Here is a 20314-nt window from a genome sequence, read left to right on the forward strand (position 1 = left end):
ACTTATTTCCTAGCTCCATCAGGTAGGTACTAGCTAGATAATCTTGGGCAGATTACCAATCTTTTTCAGTTCCTTTGGCTACACATTGGGGACAAAATGACCTACCACTGCACGATCTGGAGGAGGAGGAGGTGACGTGATGCCTGTAAAGAGCATATACATTCATAAATGTCCAGATGATGTAATGTGCTGCTCTGTTCTATCTCATTGTAGCGGAGAGTGTAGAATTTGAACTTGGTAACTGAGAAGTGGCTTAATTAGTGATTATAATAAAATAGCATAATTAAAGCAATGACTTGTAAGGGGATTTCTAAGGCCATTTGCTCAATGTATTAATGCAGAGGTGAGGCCTGGAACTGAAGCACAGCCTTAGGAAATTAGAAAGATAAATGTCAGAAAAGAAGGGCAGAAGAAATTAATGCATAGGACTTGTCAGTGGGGGGAATAAAAAGTTATTTTGAGATTGTGCACACTATTAGTCAAATTATGTAGAAAAGAATTACTTGCAAATGGGAAGGAATCCTTTGGGCTAGAGATATGGCACAAGTGGTAGAGCACTTGTCTGGCAAGCCTAAGATCCTGGGTTCAAATCTCCATACTGCTCTACTCTGTCTGAGAGAGAGAGAGCTAGCTTCTGAGTTCAAATCTCAGTACTGCTGTGAGAGACAGAGACAGACAGAGATAAAGAGAAACACACAGAGATATAGAGAGAGCTCCTGAGTTTAAATCTCATTACTGCATAGAAAGAGACGGAAAGGGACACTGGGGGCGGGGGGGAGGAGAGAGAGAGAGAGAGAGAGAGAGAGAGAGAGAGAGAGAGAGAGAGCTCCAGAGTTCAAATCTCAGTGCTACTAAAAAAAAGAGGGAGAGACAGACAGAATGAACAGAAATTCCTTTAAATTTTTACTACCATGAAAATATCCTGAATGTTTATCAGTCAGGGAACTGTTTAGGTAAATTATAGAACATCTAAGTAAAGTAATGAATATGGGTTTTTTGTGAGAGTCATCTGCACAATGAATTTGTGAATGAACAAGCATAGTTCAACGAAGTGTGACTAGGATGCTAACTGTTTATAGACAGGAAAGGAGAAATATATATAACTGTATGAAAGAGCTATGTGTGTGTAGGCTTCAATAGCAACACATTGGGCTCTGGATGGATGCTCCAAAAAAGTAAAACTAAAATAAACACATGAGCTGGGCATGGTTGCACATATGTGTAATTCCAGCACTTGGGAGACATGGGCAGTAGAATAAAAAGCACAGCAAAACAAACAGGATAGGGTTTGCCTGGTACATAGTAGCTAGTAGCTGCTAGTAGCTAGTACATAGTAGCTATGCAAAATAAAAAGGTAACTTATGATATTATATTTCATTGTTAAATTTTATTTCATCTTTACCAGCCAAGGTACAGTGGGGTTTTTTTTTGTTGTTGTTATTTTTGTTTTGGGTCAGTCATGGGGCTTGAACACAGGGCCTGGGCACTATTCTGAGCTCTTTGCTCACACTCTACCACATTGAGCCATAACTTCCCTTCTGGTTTTCTGGTGGTTAATTGGAGATAAGAGTCTCATGGACTTTCCTGCCTGAGCTGGCTTTGAACCATGATTCTCAGATCTTAGTCTCCTAAGTAACTAGGTTTACAGGTTTGAGCCTCTGGTGCCTGGGTAAAAATTGCTTTTCTTATTGCTGGCAGATGGTGATACCTAGTATAGAAGAGTGTTGTCTGTGGACTCAGATGTCCTGGATCTAGTGTGTGCTCTTTGCAAAATGATTTCTGTTTGCAAAGTGTGGCCAGTAGTTGTACATCACAGGACTGATGTAAGAAATAAATTAATAATATCACATGCTTCCAAGTACCTGGCACATAAGCACCAGATAGTTATTTGCTGTTTTGGGTTGTTTGGGGGTTTTTTGTTGTTGTTGTTTTGTTTTTTTTGAGACAGGGTCTTGCTATGTGGCCCAGGCCTAGCCTCCAACTAGCTGTTTGAGGCTTGCCTCCACTGTAAGCCTCAAACTCATCCTTCTGCCTCAAACTCCCATGTGGTGGGATATTGGGTGTCTGTCACCTTGTATATTTACCTTACTGTTAATTAATTAATTCTGCTTGTTTGACAAGTAGCCCAAGTACCATTAAAAAAAATTGTTCATAGTCTCCACCCTTTGGGATACAGTTTAAGAGGGGACCAGGATAAGTTTTTCATTTGTATGTGTATGCATGCATGTGTGTGTATGTGTGGTAATAATTGTTAATAGTGAACTGTTTACTTTGGTCAGTTTTGACAAATTGTCTGCACCTGTGCATCCAAAATACAATTTGGGTTCTGAGCATTTCTCCTGAAATTAACATCATAGTTTTTCCATTTGGTTCCTAACCCTCTAGGCAGCCTCTGCCCTGATTTCTGTCACTGTAGTCTACTGCTGTGTTTTGATGCCATATAATTGGGAATGTATATTGGTACACTTTTGTGTCTCTTTCTCTGAACACAATACTTTTTAAAAATTAGCAGACACTAGTTGTACAAGGGAGATTTCACTGCTGACACATGTATTGTGACCCTCACCCCTTCTAACATTCTCCCTCATCCTACTCTTTCTTCTTAAAACAATTTCAACAGTTTCAGTTGAACACTTTGTAAATTCATCCACATTCTATAAATCAGTAGTTCATTCTTCTTTGTTGATGCCATATTTTTTTAATCACTTCTTCCCTCCCTCCCCTCCCCCTTCATGCCAGTACTGGGGCTTGAATTCAAGACCTGGATACTGTCCCTGAGATTCTTTTGCTCAAAGCTAGCACTCTTCCACTTGAGCCACAGCTCCACTTCTAAATTTTGGTGGTTAATCAGAGATAAGCATTTTCATGGACTTTCCTACCTGGGCTGGCTTCAGTGATCTTCAGATCTCAACCTCCTGAACGGCTAGGATAACATGTGTGAGCCACCAGCACCTGTCCTTTTTTTCACTTCTTGATTGACAGTTGAGTTCATTTCCGTTTGGGGAAAATATGAATGTAGCTGCTGTTAACATTCATGTACAAGTTTTTTTTGGTGGGCATTTTACTTATTTTGAAAATCACCTAAGAGTGAAATTACTAGATTATAGAAAGAGTGGATGTTTATAAGCAGTTGAAGAGACTGTAGTAGGTTGATCATGGAAAAAGAGATCCCACTGGGAAGAAGAGAAGACTGGAAGCCAATCTCTTCCAGTTTTCACCTTCATTCAAATACAGAGGGGTGGGGAGACAGGTGGGTATAGGAAACAAGAAAGTCAAGTGTTTATAGGAGAGAAACTCTGGGAGAAAAGTTTGCCCTCCTGGCATGCAATTGTATACTCCTACAGCAGTTTCTAAAGTGATTTTATTTCTCTGGCATGCAATTGTGTATTCTTATAGTAGTTTCTAAAACACTTTTATTTCTATAATTTCTTTTTATCTTCATGATAGTGCTATAGTATAGGCAAAGCAGACATTGTAGTATTGCCTTTTAGAAATTAGAAAACCAAGGTCCCACAGCAAGTTATTGTCTGAACTGGGACTCAAATCCAGTTTCAAAAAGAAGTTTCTTGGCCTGGTCTGTGTCCTAGTTCAAATACCTACTAACTATAGAACCTTGGACAAATTATTTAACCTCCCAGGATTTGTTTTCCTAATTGTACAGTGAATATAATAGTAGCTCCTGTCTCAAATTTTGAGAGACAGTGAAGAGATATCAGCTGCATGATAAACTTGACACACTGTAAGAGTTCAAGAGTTATCAATAGGGTCTGAATCTAAGGTAGATAAGTGCTCTTGGCTAAAGAAACTATTATTGATGAAGGTCAGGAATATAAAATAGGTCACATATGGGATGGAGGTACAAGGGAGAGAGAGAGGGTGGATATGGTCAAAACACTGGATGATGTTGAGATTGATGTGGGAAGGGAGGATGAGGGAGAGTGATAGAAGGAGGGAGTCTGATCCAGCTATGTTGTGTACATTTATAAACATGTCAAAGTGAAACTTCCTTGTACAAGTAATTGATGCTAACCAAAATATTAATCTTGGCCAGGATCCTGTGACTCATAGCTATAATCCTAGCTACTTGGGAGGCTGAGGGATTGAGCTTCAGAGCCAGCCTGGGCAGAGGCAAATATTAAAGACTCTTATCTCCAGTTCATCAGCAAAAAGCTGCCACTGGAAGCATGGCTCAATTGGAAGAGTACCAGCTGTGAAAAAAAGCCAAGTGACAAAGAGACCCTGAGTTCAAGCTCTAGCACCAGCACCTAAATAAATGAATAATATAATTGTTTTAAAAGCCATGTGCAGGGGCTGGGGATATGGCCTAGTGGCAAGAGCACTTGCCTCGTATACATGAAGCCCTCGGTTCGATTCCCCAGCACCACATATACAGAAAATGGCCAGAAGTGGTGCTGCGGCTCAAGTGGCAGAGTGCTAGCCTTGAGCAAAAAGAAGCCAGGGACAGTGCTCAGGCCATGAGTCCAAGGCCCAGGACTGGCAAAAAAAAAAAAAAAAAAAAAGCCATGTGCAACCTACAAACTGCTGTAGACATGTACACTTAGTGTGGCTACACTTCTGCTGCCTCTTTCTCTTCATTGTTCACTGACACACTGCACAGGACTATTACCCATCCAGCTCGTAGAAGGAACCTAGTTCCCAAGGGTTTACAGTATCTGTAAATTAAGAAATCATTGATAGGGAATTGGATCTTGGCATTAGAATGCATATGTGAGAGCCAAGCTGCAGTCTGTAGCACTTGCCCACAGGTCTCCTGAGAGGTATGGTGATGAGTTAGCTGTGCTTTCTTCTACAGACTGATGAGAGCAATGGGGACCTGGACCCAGGAGTCTTGCTAACAGCTCAGACCATCACATCCGAGACCACAAGCAGTACCACCACAACTCAGATTACCAAGGTAACAAAACTTCCTTAAGGAATCCAGTGATACACAGAGCTTGCAACCACCCCTGGGAAGGCTTTCACCATAATCAGAGTTTTTCTCTTGTAATCTTAGCTACTCAGAAGGCTGAGTATTGCAATTCGAAGCCAGCCCAGGCAGGAAAGTCTGTGAGACTTTTTTTCTTTTTCCTTATTTTTTTTCTTTTTTCTAACCTTGGGGCTTGAACTCTGGGCCTGCTCACTATCTCTGAGCTCTGTGTTCAAGGCTAGCATTCTACCACTTCAACTATAGCTCTATTTCTAGCTTTTTGGTAGTTTTTAGTGGAGATAAGAGTCTCATGGAGTTTCCTGCCGAGGCTGGCTTTGAACCACAGCCTCTTGAGTAACTAGGATTACATGCATGAGCCACCTGTGCCAGTCTTCCATGAGACTCGGGAGACTGAGAACTGAGAAATCATAGTTTGAAGCCAGTTAGGCAAAAAAGAAAAAAGAAAAAAAATCTGTGATATTCCCATCTCCAGTTAACCAGCAAAAAGCCAAAATTAGGGGTGTGGTAAATTAATGGTAAAGAACCAGCCTTGGGTGAAAAAGCAGAGGATCATGAGCCAAAGCCAGGCCCAGGCAGAAAAGTCTGTGAGACTCTTATGTTCAATTAACCAGCAAAAACCTGGAAGTAGAGTTGTGGTTCAAATGGTAGAACACCAGCTTTGAGCAAAAAAGCCAAGCAAGAGCCCAAGGCTCTGAGTTCAAGTTCCAGTACCAGCATACACACACAAAAAAGAAGTGAATTCAAGTCTAGCCTGGGCAACTTAGTCCGACCCTTTCTCAAAACAAAAAGATGTTTAAAATAGCTGAGGATACATTTCTATAGTGAAGTACTTGCTTGCCTACACAAGTCTCTAGTTCAGTCCCCAGAAACAAATCCCTTTTCCTCCACATATTTGAAGTATAGCTTTCAGAATAAGTAGGAGTAGAAGTGTAGCTTAGTTGTAGAATGATTGCATAACATATAACAGGCCCTGGGGTCAGTCTTCAAAAATAACTTTTTGCATGCCAGTTCTACAGTTTCAATTCAGGACCCGTTTTCTGGTGGTTAACTGGAGATAAGAGTCTCATGGACTTTTCTGCCTGGGCTGGCTTTGAACCATGGTCCTCAGATCTCAGTCTCCTGAGTAGCTAAGATTACAGGTGTAAGCCTCCAGTGCCCAGCTGCAAAAATAATTTTGAAAAGCAAATGTACATAATAATCTGTGCTTATTTTGGTTTCTCTTGCTATATTTCTGATCTCATATGGCCACCTCCCTTTGGTTATAGACCGTAAAAGGTGGGATTTCAGAGACCCGGATTGAAAAAAGAATTGTGATCACAGGAGATGGCGATATTGACCATGACCAGGTAGGAATGCTGAGGAAAGTCGAGTCCGGAAGGTGGGAGATTGATAGGTGCAGCAAGGTGCATACCCCAAAGGATATCGCTGGCTGCTTCATCACTGCTACTCTAGACTTTGAAACAAAGAGACTCAAGCCCCACAGACCTGGGACTGGGGGAGAGGCTCTGCAGATGGGGAAGCTAGGAGTGCAGTGAAAAGAACAGGGGCTTGGGACTCAAAGATCTGAGGTCAAATGCTGGTTCTTAACTCTCTTCTTAAGACTGCTTTTTCAGCTATAAGCTGGGGGTTATAAATAGTACGCTCCCCTCAGAGCTGGTGTTCAGATAGTGAGATACTGGCTGTGCGCTGTGTGTCAGGCATACGGTGGGCTCTGAGTTGATGGAGGAATAGCGCCCTCCACCTGGGCTCGATAGTACCAGAACTATGGAATGCCACAGGGGCTGATGACACTGCGTGGGGGGGAGGGGTGCAGAGCACAGGATGGTGGCCAAGACACCAGCCCAGCCCCTGTCCCCAGACTTGTAACTTGCTCTCTGTCCTTCATCTAACTTCCTGTGCCACCTTAGACAAATCATCTTACCGCTGATAGCTTTCCTTTCCTAAAAGAGAGTGGGTTAATCCAAATAATTCCTGGGCCCTTCTGGGTGCTAAAAGTTCTATGTTTTTATGTTAATTGGGTGCTAATTGTGTGCTACGAGCAATTATCAAATAATAAGGTCAGGATTAATTTTCCCTATTCTCTGCTGGGTGAGGTTAGCCCGCAAAGCTGCAGAGAAGAGGGGGTGGAGGAGACAATGCAAATGCCTCTGGAATCACTGACAGGACTGCCAGAGCTATAACTCTGCGGCCTTTATGCTGATGAGCTGCCTGCCTGCAAGGAAGGAAAATTGAACTGCATTGCTGGCAGTTCCCTTGGCAGCAGGCTGAAACTTAGAGCTGGGAGTACTGGGCTTGGGGTCCCAGAAACAGGGTTGCAGAGCCCAAGTGGGAGGCCCGCAGCTTGCTTGCCCAGCCTCCCTCGGGTGTGGCCTGAGCCCATGCTGGGTGCTCAGTTCTCAGTGCACAGCAGAACCATGTATGTAGGTGCTCATGGTTTGCAGGGAGTTTCACCTGTGTGCCCCAGTAACTTCTCTGAGCAGTAGTTTCACCCTTGTCACATAAATGCCATCACTGGGTTTGTCTGGGGTGATTTGACCATGGTCCTCCAGTTCTCCTAGGAACTGAAGCACACCCAGAAGGCATGGGGTGTGGTGTTCTCTGGCTGCTGAGAGCTGCACTGTAGGGAGGCCTATTTAGGAAAGCAGTGAGGTACGTGTGAGCCTTCCTAGAGAGGGAGAGGCGGAGATGCCAGGGAGTGCTTGAGCTGGCTGGGTGTGAAGTGGGAGTAAATGGGTTAGAAAAACAGGCTCAGGGAGGAGCCAGGGTCTATAGGTGGCAAGTTTAAAAATACCTTTCATGAAGCCAAGAGGACTGAAGAGGTTTTCTCTTCTTTTGTCCCTCCTAGAGGTGGTCTCCAGGATCCAGTGTGAGCAGGCAGCTGGAGAGTTCCAGCCAGTCCTTTATTATTGGGTGGGAGGAAAGGAGACTACAGACAGTGGCTAACAGCTGGGGGAGTGATGCCACTGCTCTCCTTTGATTTCTCTGTGTGTTCTTAGCCTTTCTCCAGTGCCCAAACTCCTCCAGCACCCAAACAGGGCCCCCTGGGAACCTTCCAGACAGTGTGGTAAAGAGAAAAGTTATTTACTAGCTATGAGACCACAAGCACTTAATTTAACCTGCAGTTTGCTCATCTGTTAAGGAGAAATATCCATTCAGTTGCTGTGAGGATTAGATAAATGATATGCTTAGACCAGGACATAGTATATAGCAAGCTTTCAGTGAACTTCTGCAGTCCCCATCTGACTCCTTGAAGGAAAGCTCTATCCTTCCCTACTTCAGGGTTATTGGCCCAGGAGCCTCCGCTATGCAGGATGGTGGAGCGGCAGGGTGATGACCAGCTTGGCCTGGCCTAAGTGCTACCTGTACATTGTTAGAAATGACTAGTGCCTTCCTTTACTAGCCAGGCTGCTTTGTGCCCAATGGACTCTATTGCTTGTTCACAGGTTCTTGTACAAGCCATCAAGGAAGCAAAGGAGCAGCATCCTGACATGTCAGTGACCAAGGTGGTCGTCCATCAGGAGACTGAGATCTCTGAGGAATGAGCTCAGGTAGGAGATGCCTCAGCCTGAGCAAGCCCAGCAGGATCCTTGGGTACCCCTTTAGGGTGACTGCCCTGAGATTGATGAAGTAAGACAGGGGAGAGTATTAAGTATGTGGCTCCATTATTTGAAGATAATAGTCCTGGTGGCTCACACCTTTAGTCCTAGCTACTCAGGAGGCTGAGATCTGAGGACTGAGATATCTGAGGACTGAGATTTGACGCCAAACAAATTCGACTCTCATCTCCAATTAATCAATAAAAAGCAGGAAATAGAGTTTGTGGCTCAAGTGGTAAGGTGTCTGCCTTAAGTAAAAATTCTCAAGGCCCTGAGTTCAAACCCTGTTACTTGCATGCACAGACTCATACACACACACGCACACACACACACACACACACACACACACACATTCTGAAGAGTGGAGCTGTAATCAGTTCATCTTGTATCTTCATAAAATCTAATAAATACCTTTGTATCAATTTTTAAGTTATTTGGCTCTAATCAAAACAGCTAGGTTGCCCAGCGGTAGTGGCTACTTAGGAGGCTGTGATCTGAGGATCATGGTTCAAAGCCAGTCCTGCCGGAAACTCAGTGAGATTCTTTTTATCTCTAGTTAACCACCAGAAAACCCAAAGTGGTAGAAGTGGTACTGTGGCTCAAAGTGGTAGAACACTAGCCTTGAGCTGCAGAGCTCAGGGACAGAGCCCAGGCCCAGAGTTCAAGCCCCACAACTGACCAAAAAAAAAAAAAAGAATCCAACTAGGTCATTTGTGTCTCCTACCTTAATGTGCCTGCAGTGGTGGGTAAGAGGAGGCACCCTAAACTTGGGTGTAAACCTTGCCCATCTCTGGAATCCTCCTGTATTTTATTCACAGTTCCCTGCCCTCTTTCTGTGGCTGGGGAACTGTCTCTCTGACTCTGAAACCGAGAGGGCCAAAGAAGAACAAAACCAAAGAGAGCAAGACCAGGGCTTCTGGAAGGTGAGGACTGGGGCGGCTCTGGGAAAATGGCTGAAGCTTAGAGGCCAGACCAGAACACTGGAAGCAGGAAACTGTCCTTGGGCATCCAGGTGAATTCATGCCTAAAAGTAGTCTACAAGGACTTGTAGAGGTCATCAGTCATCAGGAAGGACAGGCTCAGTACTCAGTTTTTGTTTATTTCGTTGGTCATGGGTCTTGAACTCAGGGCCTGGGCGTAGTCCCTGAGCTTTTTCTGCTCAAGCTAGGGCTCTACTACTTTAAGCCACAGCTCCACTTCCAGTTTTCAGATAGTTAACTGGAGATAAGAATCTCATGGACTTTCCTGCCTGGGCTAGCTTTGAACAGTGATCCTCAGGTGTTAGACTCCTGAGTAGCTAGGATTACAGACATCAGCAACCAGGGTCTGGCTCAGTATTCAGTTCTAACTGTCACTTACAGCCACAAAAAGTTGGTGGTAGCAATGGGAAGCTTTCTCCTTTGCAGGATTTAAAAATGTGCTTCTTTCTTTCCTTTAGGAACTATCCTACCCCAACTCCCTGCCCTCCCACACCCAAGAGAAATCAGCGCAATGCTAAAGAAGCCAGCCTGCAATAGTCAGACTCCAGACTTTCAAGATCATTCTAAACCACCAGAAAATTTACTTTATTTTCTATTTGGAATTTATACCAAGAGATTCTTCTAGATATCACTGATCCTTTTGAAGACCTTTTTCTATATTGTGATACCAGAAATTGTTCCACTTTTCACTCTATGAACTGTTTTCGAAGAATTTTTTTTTTTAATAGGATAGTTTGTAACCCATTCAACCTAGCCTCTCCTCACTGATCCTCAACCCAGGCACTGAGAGTCTACAGATTTCAGGACTTCCTGCAGAGACTCTGTCAGCTGTGTTGGAGCCAAAGCCAATTCCCTGGGATACCCTCTCCTCCCCACGTTTTACCCTTTGGATGACAGCAGAAACTTCAGCTTTCTCCAAGCCAACCATATAACGTCACCAGCATGTCAGGCAGGGAGACTGCCCTGATCCACCGGCCCCAGATAAATGTCTTTTCCCTTGGTGAGGGTGTGTCTGATGAGGCAGGCCTCTGCTGAGAATGTAGTGTTGGTTTTCCTCCCTCTCTCCTTCTCTCTACTTTGGAGCTTCCTTAGGTCAGAGACGTAAGAAGTTGCTTCCGATGTATCTGATACTGTGAATGTTTGAACATATCTGTGGCCTTCACCTCCCCACCGTCCTCACACCTTACTGGAAGCCGTGGCTTCGCCCAGTGCCCCAAGTTCCTAGCCGAGGAAACTAAAACACATGGAAAAACAGACCTTTTTTTAGCCATGTTCTTCTAGTGGAACATTTTTAGTGGTGGTTTGGGGAAGGAAAGTTAATGAGGTTCTTAAAATAAGGTCTTCTAGTTCTGGGGGTGTGCACCTCACTAGGAGGAATGGTGTTTACCTCAGCTCCTCAGCTCCAGCTAAGGAGCACATCTACTAAGGAGCACTCCGAGAGTCATGGTCTTTGACCTTCCTGCATTCTACAAGCACCTGCCTAAGGACACCCTTCAGCAAGCAAGGTATTGGCTTCTGGAGGCTACCCCTCCCACACGACACCACGTGTCAGGGGTACAAAGCCCCCCTTACTCATTCCCATTCACTGCCTGAGGTCTATCAAATTTTGTGCACTTGCTTTCCTAGCAGGTTTTCAATTTAGTTTTTATTATTGCTTTTTTTCTCTCCCTGGCTTCATTTTGAAAATGAGGTCTGGTGCCCCTGATTCCTGGAAAGGATTTGGGAGCATTTTTTTTTTTTTAAGTCAAACAGGGCTTCTCTAGTCCTTCAGCTTGCTTCCCCACAAAAGGATCTGCCTGGAAGCTTCTTAGAACCCAGATTCTAGGCTAGAAAGTCATGAGATTAGACAGTATGTGGATGACAGCAGTCACTTGGGGTCCCAGGGCAGTGGGCAAGAGAGAAATCAATAGCCAGTGGGGACACCACAGCCCCTACTAACTCAGTTGTGTTGAGGTGAACTGAGCTGTTTGATTTGTGTGTGTGCCTTTCCCTTTTCGTTCTCACATGGACTGTTACTGCCGGCACGCAACTCTCTAAGGGGGGGAGAGGGCATGGTGGGACATTTGACAGGCTTGAGGAAGCAGGTTGTCCTCCTTCAGAAATCAACTTCCAGGCTGTGGCAATGGGGTTTGAAATGGTGGCACGTTAAAACTCCCCCTCCCATCAGTCAAGCTTAGCATTAGCTGGCCTCCCCAAGGCCAGACCTCCTGCTGAAGGAGCCTCCCCTCCCCAGCTCATAGATCTGACACCTGGGATGGAGAAGATATAGGGGTTCACTTAGCACCCCAAGCATTCTGTGTGATTCAGCTCAGTGCAGCAGTTCTTACAGCACAGGACCTCGACCTCGGACCTGAGGGCTTGAACTTTCCTCAGCTCTGACTCCACTCACTCCTCCTCTCTGCAGCTTTTGTTTCTGGACCCAAAAAACTCTAGCATCCTTCCAGGCCTCTCCTCCCTTCCTCTCTCTCTCTCTCTCTGGCAACAGATTTCGAGGTTGGCAATTGTTTGGATTTTTTTTTTCATTCTGCAGTTGTGTGTGTGTGTGTGAACAAACTCTGTCCAGGTAGAAATGGTGAAGGGGGGAGAAGGGTGACATTTCCAGGGTCAGAAGCTTGGCAGCAATTTTCCTAAAGTGACTCAGACACACCACAGTAACAAATCTCGCTGCAATTTTATTTTTACTTCAGAAGTAAGTTTCCTTCAAACTTCATGGGATCTCTGCCACCCACCTGCAAAGCAAGACCTGTCCTCATAAGCCCAGGGAGCCTACCTGCAGGGACCTGTCAGAGCACCTGTCCCCCCCTCTCCCAGGCCAGACTCTGCATTCCCGGGAGATGGGAGGACACCACCCTTGACACTCACAGGAACTCTGTCTAGGATGCCAGCCCCAGGCTACTTGTTTTTACCAATCACTCTCAAATGTATTATTTTGGTGACAAAAAAATGAAGGAGCTTTGTAAATTTTTTTAAAAAATTACGAATCATATATCAAGTAGTTGTTTACATTTCTTGACAAAATAGAACTATGGCAGCAGAATTACATTGGCAAAAACCCTTAGATTAAATAGGCAATAATTAGGTCTGCTGTTTTGGCCTTTTGTAGCCAGGGAAGTGGTTGTAGTGTTGAGATCTGTGTTTGGTCTTGCTTCTTGTATTGCATTTTTCAATAAACAAACAACAAAAATGCCTGCAAAGACTGATCCACTTTTCCATTTCTCTTCCTCCAGTAGCATGGGGAAAATTAAACCTGGGTGGGAGACACCTAAACTGAAGCCATAGTCTAAGCTACCCAACACTGGCCAAAGTACAACATCAGGATCCTAGAAGGGGCCTTTGTAAGAATTGATCAATGCTGTCTGTTGCAGCAGAGGCCACAATGAAGGACGGGCCAGACCTCAGGGCAAGGCAGTGGCAATAGCGACCCTTCTGGGTTAGAGCCCCCAGGGCCAATGGAAGAAAGAGTCCTAGTAGGTGGTGGGAGTCAAAGGCTCGATCCCCATCCTGGATGGCAGTGGGAGTTTCTCAGTTTCACACCATCTTCCCAGAGGCCCAAATTCCATCATCAGTGCATATGAAACATCCCAACCTACCTTCCAACTCTTAAGGGTCCTTACCCACCACTTAGGGTTTTCCAAACCACCCCATGCATCTCCTGATCACCTTGACCTGGACCTCCATCCCTCTCAGGTACCTGTCCAGGGCTAAGGCCACATATAGAGGCAGAACACAATCCTGAGGCCAAGTCATGCTGGTCCCGCACTCCACATTAAAACACACCTCTCCAGCTCACTGAGCTCAGTGCAGCCGGCCTTTCTCTGCCCACATACAGGTCAGGAGGTTTAGTGGCTGCTGTGGTCAGAGCATCTGTCCTGACCTGTGATGTGACCGAAGCAGCTGCTACTAGACGCTGGACCACTGGTCCTCTGGTCCCGTTACCAAGGTCCATGGTGCTGCCTCATAGCAGGTGGTTCCCTGCTTCTCAGACCCGGGCCCCCAAGTGTCCTCCCAGTTTGGCATACCCCCCCAGATTGAGGCGGTCCAGCCGTGGCCAGCTTCGGTGAGCACAGTCCCGAGCTGCTGGGGCCCCCAGGAGGAGCTCCCCAAGGCCCAGATCCAGAGACTTGGAATGTTCAATGCAGGAGCCCGAGGGCTGCACTGTGATGATCACGTGGCCAGTCTGGGTTCGTGGACCCCAAGGTGGGGGCAGCCCTGGGCCCTTCAGCGAGTAGCTGTTGAGCAGGGCAGGTAGCCCCAAGCGAGGATTAGCAGGCTCTGAACGCAGACTCCGCACTGACGGCACGGGCGAGGTACCCCGATGCGGGGACAGGTCCCAACTTTCTGGCTCTGTGCAGCCCAGGGCTCCAGCAGTCCTGGGGCCGGGACTGGGGAGGAGGGCGCAGTCCCAGCCAGGGCCGTCGGGGGGCCGCAGGGCCTGAGCCCGCAGCACCCCCTGGCGGAGCCGCCTCGTCTCCAAGTCTCGGTTCTCATACAGAAGCGTGTTGGCGCAGATGAACACGAACAGGCCGACGCCCATAATCACCGGCCCCAGCAGCCGCAGCCGCTCGTGCGGTCCATGGGCGCGGCCCGCACCGCGACCCTCGCGCCGCAGCTCGCTGGCCCGGGGCGAGCTGGCATTGGCGGCCCGAGGCCCCGGGGCCCCCGCGCGGTGCGGCCAGTAGCCGGCCACCGCGATGCCCATGCCCACCAGCACCACGAGCGCCCCCAGAGCCGCGAACGCCCCCGACGGCGAGCGCAGCCGCAGCCTCGCCCGCACCCGCAGCGGCTCCGGTGGGGAGCGCGGGCGCCGGCGGCGGCCCAGGCGGCGGCCCAGGCGGGAGACGCGGCCCTCGGGGCTCCTCCGCACCTCCACGCAGTCTCCGGGGCTCCCGGCCGTCATCTCGCTGTCGTCCGGGCGCTCTGCGGAGAGAAGACGGAAGGCGGGGACTGACCCGACGGACCTGGGTGGGGAGCTCCAGGCTCGGGGCCCAAATCCGGGAGGGAAGCTGGGGCCGCCTCGCCCCGGCCGCTTGGAGATCCCTGGCGGCCACCCCCGGATTTTCCCGGGCTGCGAGGCCCGGAGCCGCCCCCGCCCGGGTTTTCCGCAGCGGAGCTCGGAGCCAGGGACGCGCGGCAGAAGCCGGAGTTGGCCCGGCCCGCGCGCGCGGGGAGCGGGGAGGGGGCTGCGGGGCGCTCCCTGGCGCAGCCCGGGCTGCGGGGCTCCGGCCGCCGGCGCGCTCTTCGCAGGCCCCCCGGGTCTCCGCTGCGGGAAGCGTGGGTCCCGGCAGCCGCGTCTCCCGGGTAAGTACCGCCCGGGCTCGACCCCACCCCCGCACGTGGCCGCACCGTAGTAACGGAGAAGGGGGGAGCCCGGAGCGCACGGGGCCGCTGGGGTCGCGCGAGCCGGCCCCCCACTGCGCCTTACATACCGCAGCGTGGGAAGGAGGGGTGTCCCTGACTCCGGCCTCTCCTCGCCTGCCCCCTCCTTCCAGACTTCCTCAGTCAGCACTGGAGCTGCAGCAGAAGAGACTTGAGCTAGACTCCGGGAAGACCGCTCAGACCCAGACAGCCAGTCAGAGGAGAGGAGGCGGCAGCGGGCTTTGTCCAGATTCCTTTCCACTCGGCCAGAAGAGGCCTCCCCACCCCCAGTGGCCCGGCCCGCCGGAGGCCGGAGGCCGGAGGCTGCCAGCGCCGGGCGCAAGGGCCTTGCCGGACGGACTCCCCTCCCGGCTCTCCCGTCGGCCCAGGCAAGGCTGTTCCCAGATTGTGGCGTTTCCGATTCGGGCTCCTGGATGAATCATCCCCCCTCTTTTCCCGCCGCCTGGCCTCCTTTTCCAGCCTCCTCCGCCTGAGGCCTCAGTGGACCTCGTCTCGGCCCCGGCAGCACCGCCCCTGCGCCCCAGGGTCCAGGGCGCAAAGCTGGGTCTCTCCTCGGCCAGCTGGGGCAGGAGTGGCCAGGCTGTGCGGGATGGCCCCTCACGAAGGGGAGGGCTCCGGGGCCGCAGGACTGGAGGGCGCGGGCCTCGGTGTGCAGCTAGGCGCCCTCGCCCCTAATCTGGTCTCTGAGCGGCTGAGAGCCCGGAGCCGGGGCCCGACCTCGCGGAGAGGCCTTCGTGCCCACCCCGGCCCGCAGCTCCAGGCGGGATGCCCAGGCCGGCCTCGGACGGCAGCGCCAGGTCTGGGCCTAACATGGAGCATCGGCTTCCCGCGCCCCAAACTGGTTTCCACCCACAGAACCCGCAGCTCCGAGCGGCTCGGGGTGGGGGAGGCAGCCGGGGTCACACGGCCTCGAGGCTCTGGTCCGCCAGCCCTGAGCACCTCCGGGCACAGCCGCAGGCGCGATCGGGAGCGGCAAGGCCTGGTTACCCATTGTCCCCGGGTAGGGAACCCCGTCCCCAGCTAGGAACCAGAAAAGCGACCACCCCGCCGCGCGCCAAGGCTGGCGCCCCGGTGCCAACTTCGGAGAGGTCGGTCCGGCCCCAGCCGGGCCCGCCGGGAGCCGAACGCGTGCGGAGCACAGATGTGAGGTCCGGATCTGAGCTCCGGACTCGAGGGCGTGGGACATGCTGGGGGGCCCTGGAACCCAGCTGGGGACCCCGGGGAGGCGGGAGCCCGGCGGCACGGCCCGAGGTCCAGGTCCCGAGAAGTTGCTCAGGGGCCGAGCGCCCCGTTCTCGGGGTCCCGCCGCCGCCCGCGCCCCCTCTCGGGCCTAGGGGAAAGGGAAGGCCGGGTTCCCGCCCCCCGGGCCCATCCCAGGGGAGGAGCCAGACAGAAAGTTGGGGAAAGTGGTTTGGGGGGCGGCTCAGCCCCCAGTTCAGCTCACCTGGCTCCTCCGTGCCCGGCCAGGTCGGGGTCCGAGTCCGCGCGCGCGGCGGTTCCGGGGCCGCCTGGGTCTCCGCGGAGCCCCGCCCCGGCCCCGCCCCGGCCCCGCCCCCGGGAGCCGCCCGGGAGCCCCCGAGACCCCCCGAACCCCGCGGGGTGCCGCCAGCCGCGGCCGGACGGCCCCGGGGCCGCAGGTGAGCGCTGGCGCGCGCCGGGAGATCCCCGAGGACCGGGGCCCGAGTCCTGCACCCCCGCTGCCCGTCCCGGAGCACATGGTGCGCCCCGCCTTGGGAGGGCTTCCCCGGGGCTGGAAGCGGACCCCGATTCCAGGAGCCCGCTACCCGTCCCGCGGCCAGAGCCTGCGGAGTGTGGCCTCGAACTCTGCGCCCTCCCTGCCCCCACCCCACCCCCGTGCCCTGCTCTGCCCGGACCCCCAGCCGCTCTGCCTCGTCCGTGGAGCAGGAGCCACGCAAGTGCGGGGGGCACGGGTCACCCGTAGAGCCGACCCGGGCACCCGAGCCCTCGGTGGCTGCAGCAGGCGGGCCACGGGCGCTGAGGGGGCGGCCCAGGACGCGACCGGCGAGCGGGAACCCCGACAGGCCGCGCCCCCCTCCCCCCGGCCCGCCGCCCGGGAGCGGGAACGCGGGTGCGCGGCGGGGCCGGGAGGGCCGCCAGTTTCCATGATGCGGGGGGCGGGCTCGGCGGCCGGGCCCTCGGGAGAATTTCCGGCCTGGGACTGATTAGAAGCCCCCTCCCCCCCTCCTGCCGGGGGACACCCCCCCTCCGGCCCACGCAGAGCGGGCGGGGGATGGGCGCTAATGAGACCCGGCTGCGGGGCGGGGCCCAGGCGCTCTCCGGGGCGGCCTGGAATCCGCTACCGCCCCAGCTCCCCGGAGGGGGCCGGGCGCACCGCACCGAGACCTCTCGGAACCCTTGGAAGCCAGGCCACTCCCAGGCCCCCCCACCCCCCGACAGCCACAGTTGGGGAGAGAGAGGCCACCCGGTTCCTGCGCCTCAGCTTGTGCTTCCCGCTGCCCTGCCGTTCCCGGGGCGCCCCCACCCCATCCTGCATTTCATTCGCTCCCCACCATCCCACCTCAACCCTACCCGGAACCCGAATCCTGACTCGGGGCGCTCACACTCCGCCCTCACGGGTTTCGGGTGGGGTTCGCGGAGTGTCCCCACCCCACTCCCGTCCCAGGACACCAGTCCTGGGGGCCACAGGCTGGACAGCATCCAGGCCTTCCCGACGGCTTGCTCTCCTCCCTCCCCATCCTCTAGTCCTCCACGGTGTTGGGCTCCTCAGACCTTGGCCACACGTCTAGCTTCGCTTTAAGTGAATGGAGCCCCCTGGCCCCTCCATGGCTCCCCAGTCCTGCCAGGCCGAGCCTCTGCCCTGTGCCCATGCACCCCAGCCCGCCTGTGGTGTGCAGGCGTTAGACAGCTAGCAGCTTCAGCGTGGGGCCCCTAAGCCCCAGGAGGCCTAGGTCCTCTCAGATCTGTCCCGGCCTCTGTGACCTCCACGCTTCACTCCTGATCTGGGAGTGGCTGGGAGAGGTGCCTCTGGGAACTGGGGGAGGGAGGGCCCTCTGCCCCACCTGACCCCATGACGGGAGGCCACTTTCCAAGAGTCACCTGGGGAGGGAGCAGCCTGTTCCAGGGGCCATGGAAATTCAGCAGGACTGAGGATTCCTCTTTTCTCACCCCATTCTAGGAACAGCCTGAGAGGTTATCCTCCCTGAGCCCGTGTTGGGGTGACACAGGAGAAGGCTCGTGACATGGCCAGTGGAAGGCGGCACTGCACACCAATCCAGTGAGAGACCTGCGCTCAGATGGGAACTCAGAGCCATCCTGGGAGTGGGCACAGGCTGGGCCCTGCGTTGATGGTGCCCTTCAGTCATTCCTGAGCAAGTGGCAGCCCTTCCCTGGGCTCCTGCTCTGTAATGTGGTCTTCACAGGCAGATGAGTGTGGGGTTCAATCACGTGTGATGGGCACAAAAATCCAGAAGCTCAACCCCAGTACTCCCTTATACAAGGGCAGAAACCAGTGCCCAGAGAGGCAGTGACTTGCGGGGGTGACCCAGCGGGACAGCACTGGGCTTTGGGACAGGGCTGGGCTTCAAGCCTTACAACTCCACCAAGTCCACTGGACCCAGGGCCTTAGAGAGCAGAGGTCCTGGGCTATGAACCCCAGATCCATCTCTCACTCCATGGAAGCTTCTGAGGGAGGTCTCCAGGCTCCTGGCAAAGCCCCACTTCCCTTGCTCTCTGAAGCCTGAGAAGAGGAGGAAGGAGAGCCTAGCAAAGCTGGGCTGAGGCAGAGGACGAGGTGCTCATGGGGGGCTGGGTAAGTCTGGCCTTCCTCAAGTGCTCTTGGGCAAACAGATCGCCATCTCGCTGAGCTGCCCGGGGAAACTGAGCCTCCAAGGGGTCCGGGCTGCTTGTGGTCAGCAGCAGAGCCAGAGTCAGAAGCAGTTTGAACCCAATGGGATTGACAAGTCATGCCCTTCCTCTCCCCGTCTGTGGATATGGGACCTGGTAGCATCATCTCGAGGCTCTCCGAGACCCCATTCCCCTTCCTTACCTGGCCCAGTGGTGGTGTGGATGCGCGCGGCAGCTGCCTCACCTAGACAACGTGACGCTGGGGCCGGGAATTGCTTCTCCTCGGCCACCTCTTCTGAACTGACTGCTGGGGACCCGAGTACACTCATGCACACAGCTAAGGAAGCTGCCCCCTTGGGGAGCCCCCGGGGGAGCTGTGCTCAGATAAGCTCAGGCAGCCCCCTCTCTCCGTGGATTGCCTGCCCACCACTTGCCACCTGCCGCAGAGAGCCATGGGAGTCCCCGAGCTCCTCACTAGTGCTCCGTGAGCCTGGGCCACCGTTAGCTGTGAGAGTCTTCCTCCTCCCTGCACCCTTTCTCAAGTTCTTGACGACTTTCAGGGGGTCAGCTTGGACTGGGAATGTTTCTCTCATCCAACTAGGAATGGAAGGAGACAGCGTCAGGAACTCCAGTGAAATAAGGGCGGCGGGAACTCTACATTCTCTTCAAAGCCTGGGATGACCAGTCCCAGGGAGGAGAGCAGGTTGGACCTCATGAGTTGGTCTGCCAAGGTTGTGGAGTAGGGCTGCTGTTCTAGAAGTGTGCCCATCGGCATGTGCCTGCCATCCATGCGCTCAGCCACCGGACCTGTGTCCCCCAAGGGGATGAAACTGGAGGCTCTGCCCCTCCCTTGGTGGCCAAGGTGTGCCCACCACCACAGGTCCCCATGGGAGCCCCGCCAGCTACATTCATAGCACAATAGTAACAGCATGTTTCTGATAATATCTTCATGTGTCCCCATCACCGTAACTTAGGAAAACAGCACCATTGTGCAGAGGGCAAGCCTTAGGGAGGAGCCCACGACCCACATGACAAGGTAGGGCCAAGCATAAACCCATAATCACCAGATAGTACTGACTTGTTACAGCAGCACAGCCCACCAGAAGCTGACTAACGTGCTTGTTAAATTGTAGCTCAACATTTGTTTTCTTTCAGGCACAGGGCAGTGGGCCTGGGTGCCGGGCTGGCTGTCCAGGGTGGACAGGGAGGCCACCAGCTCCTGTTGCTCTGCTACCCCTCAAGTGTGGCACATGCCTTGGCTTTGTGTTTAAAGATACTTGCTGACGCCGGTGCTGGTGGCTCTTGCTTGTAATCCTAGCTATTCAGGAGCTGAGATCTAGGGATCAACAGTTTAAAGCCAGCCTGGACAAGAAAGTCTGAGACTCTTATCTCCAATTAACCACTTGCTGTGGCTCAAAGTGGTAGAGTGCTCACCTTGAGCAAGAAAAGCCCAGGGAAAGGGGCTGGGGATATAGCCTAGTGGCAAGAGTGCCTGCCTCGGATACACGAGGCCCTAGGTTCGATTCCCCAGCACCACATATACAGAAAATGGCCAGAAGCGGCGCTGTGGCTCAAGTGGCAGAGTGCTA

The 20314-nt window shown here is 52.6% G+C and overlaps 2 protein-coding genes across 21 annotated transcripts in view; one reads left to right on the plus strand and one right to left on the minus strand.

Moving 5' to 3' along the window:
• The window catches only part of Epb41 (erythrocyte membrane protein band 4.1), a 160911-nt gene extending 148203 nt beyond the window's left edge, over positions 1–12708 (plus strand). For 15 of the 20 annotated variants that reach the window (XM_048350691.1, XM_048350672.1, XM_048350674.1 and 12 more), the window contains 4 exons: positions 4814–4915; positions 6214–6294; positions 8392–8496; positions 9983–12491. In XM_048350691.1, the coding sequence (XP_048206648.1) occupies positions 4814–4915; positions 6214–6294; positions 8392–8490 (282 nt within the window). In that variant the 3' untranslated portion in view covers positions 8491–8496; positions 9983–12491. Of the gene's footprint in view, positions 1–4813; positions 4916–6213; positions 6295–8391; positions 8497–9982 lie in introns of all 20 variants that reach the window. The other 5 variants (XM_048350677.1, XM_048350669.1, XM_048350667.1 and 2 more) reach the window with 1 other exon arrangement.
• On the minus strand, positions 12047–16709 carry Tmem200b (transmembrane protein 200B). Its single transcript, XM_048350696.1, has 3 exons — positions 16345–16709; positions 14951–15035; positions 12047–14441 (listed from the first exon to the last, which is right to left on the minus strand). The coding sequence occupies exon 3, from the start codon at positions 14419–14421 to the stop codon at positions 13504–13506; it is 918 nt and encodes a 305-aa protein (XP_048206653.1). The 5' UTR covers positions 14422–14441; positions 14951–15035; positions 16345–16709; the 3' UTR covers positions 12047–13503.
• Between the last annotated feature and the right edge of the window lie 3605 nt (positions 16710–20314).

Source organism: Perognathus longimembris, chromosome 7 (genome assembly GCF_023159225.1).
Source record: "Perognathus longimembris pacificus isolate PPM17 chromosome 7, ASM2315922v1, whole genome shotgun sequence".
NCBI lineage: Eukaryota > Metazoa > Chordata > Mammalia > Rodentia > Heteromyidae > Perognathus > Perognathus longimembris.

Coding starts and splice junctions, on each gene's coding strand:
- Tmem200b (XM_048350696.1), bottom strand. CDS start 14,421: ATGACGGCCGGGAGCCCCGGAGACTGCGTGGAGGTGCGGAGGAGCCCC.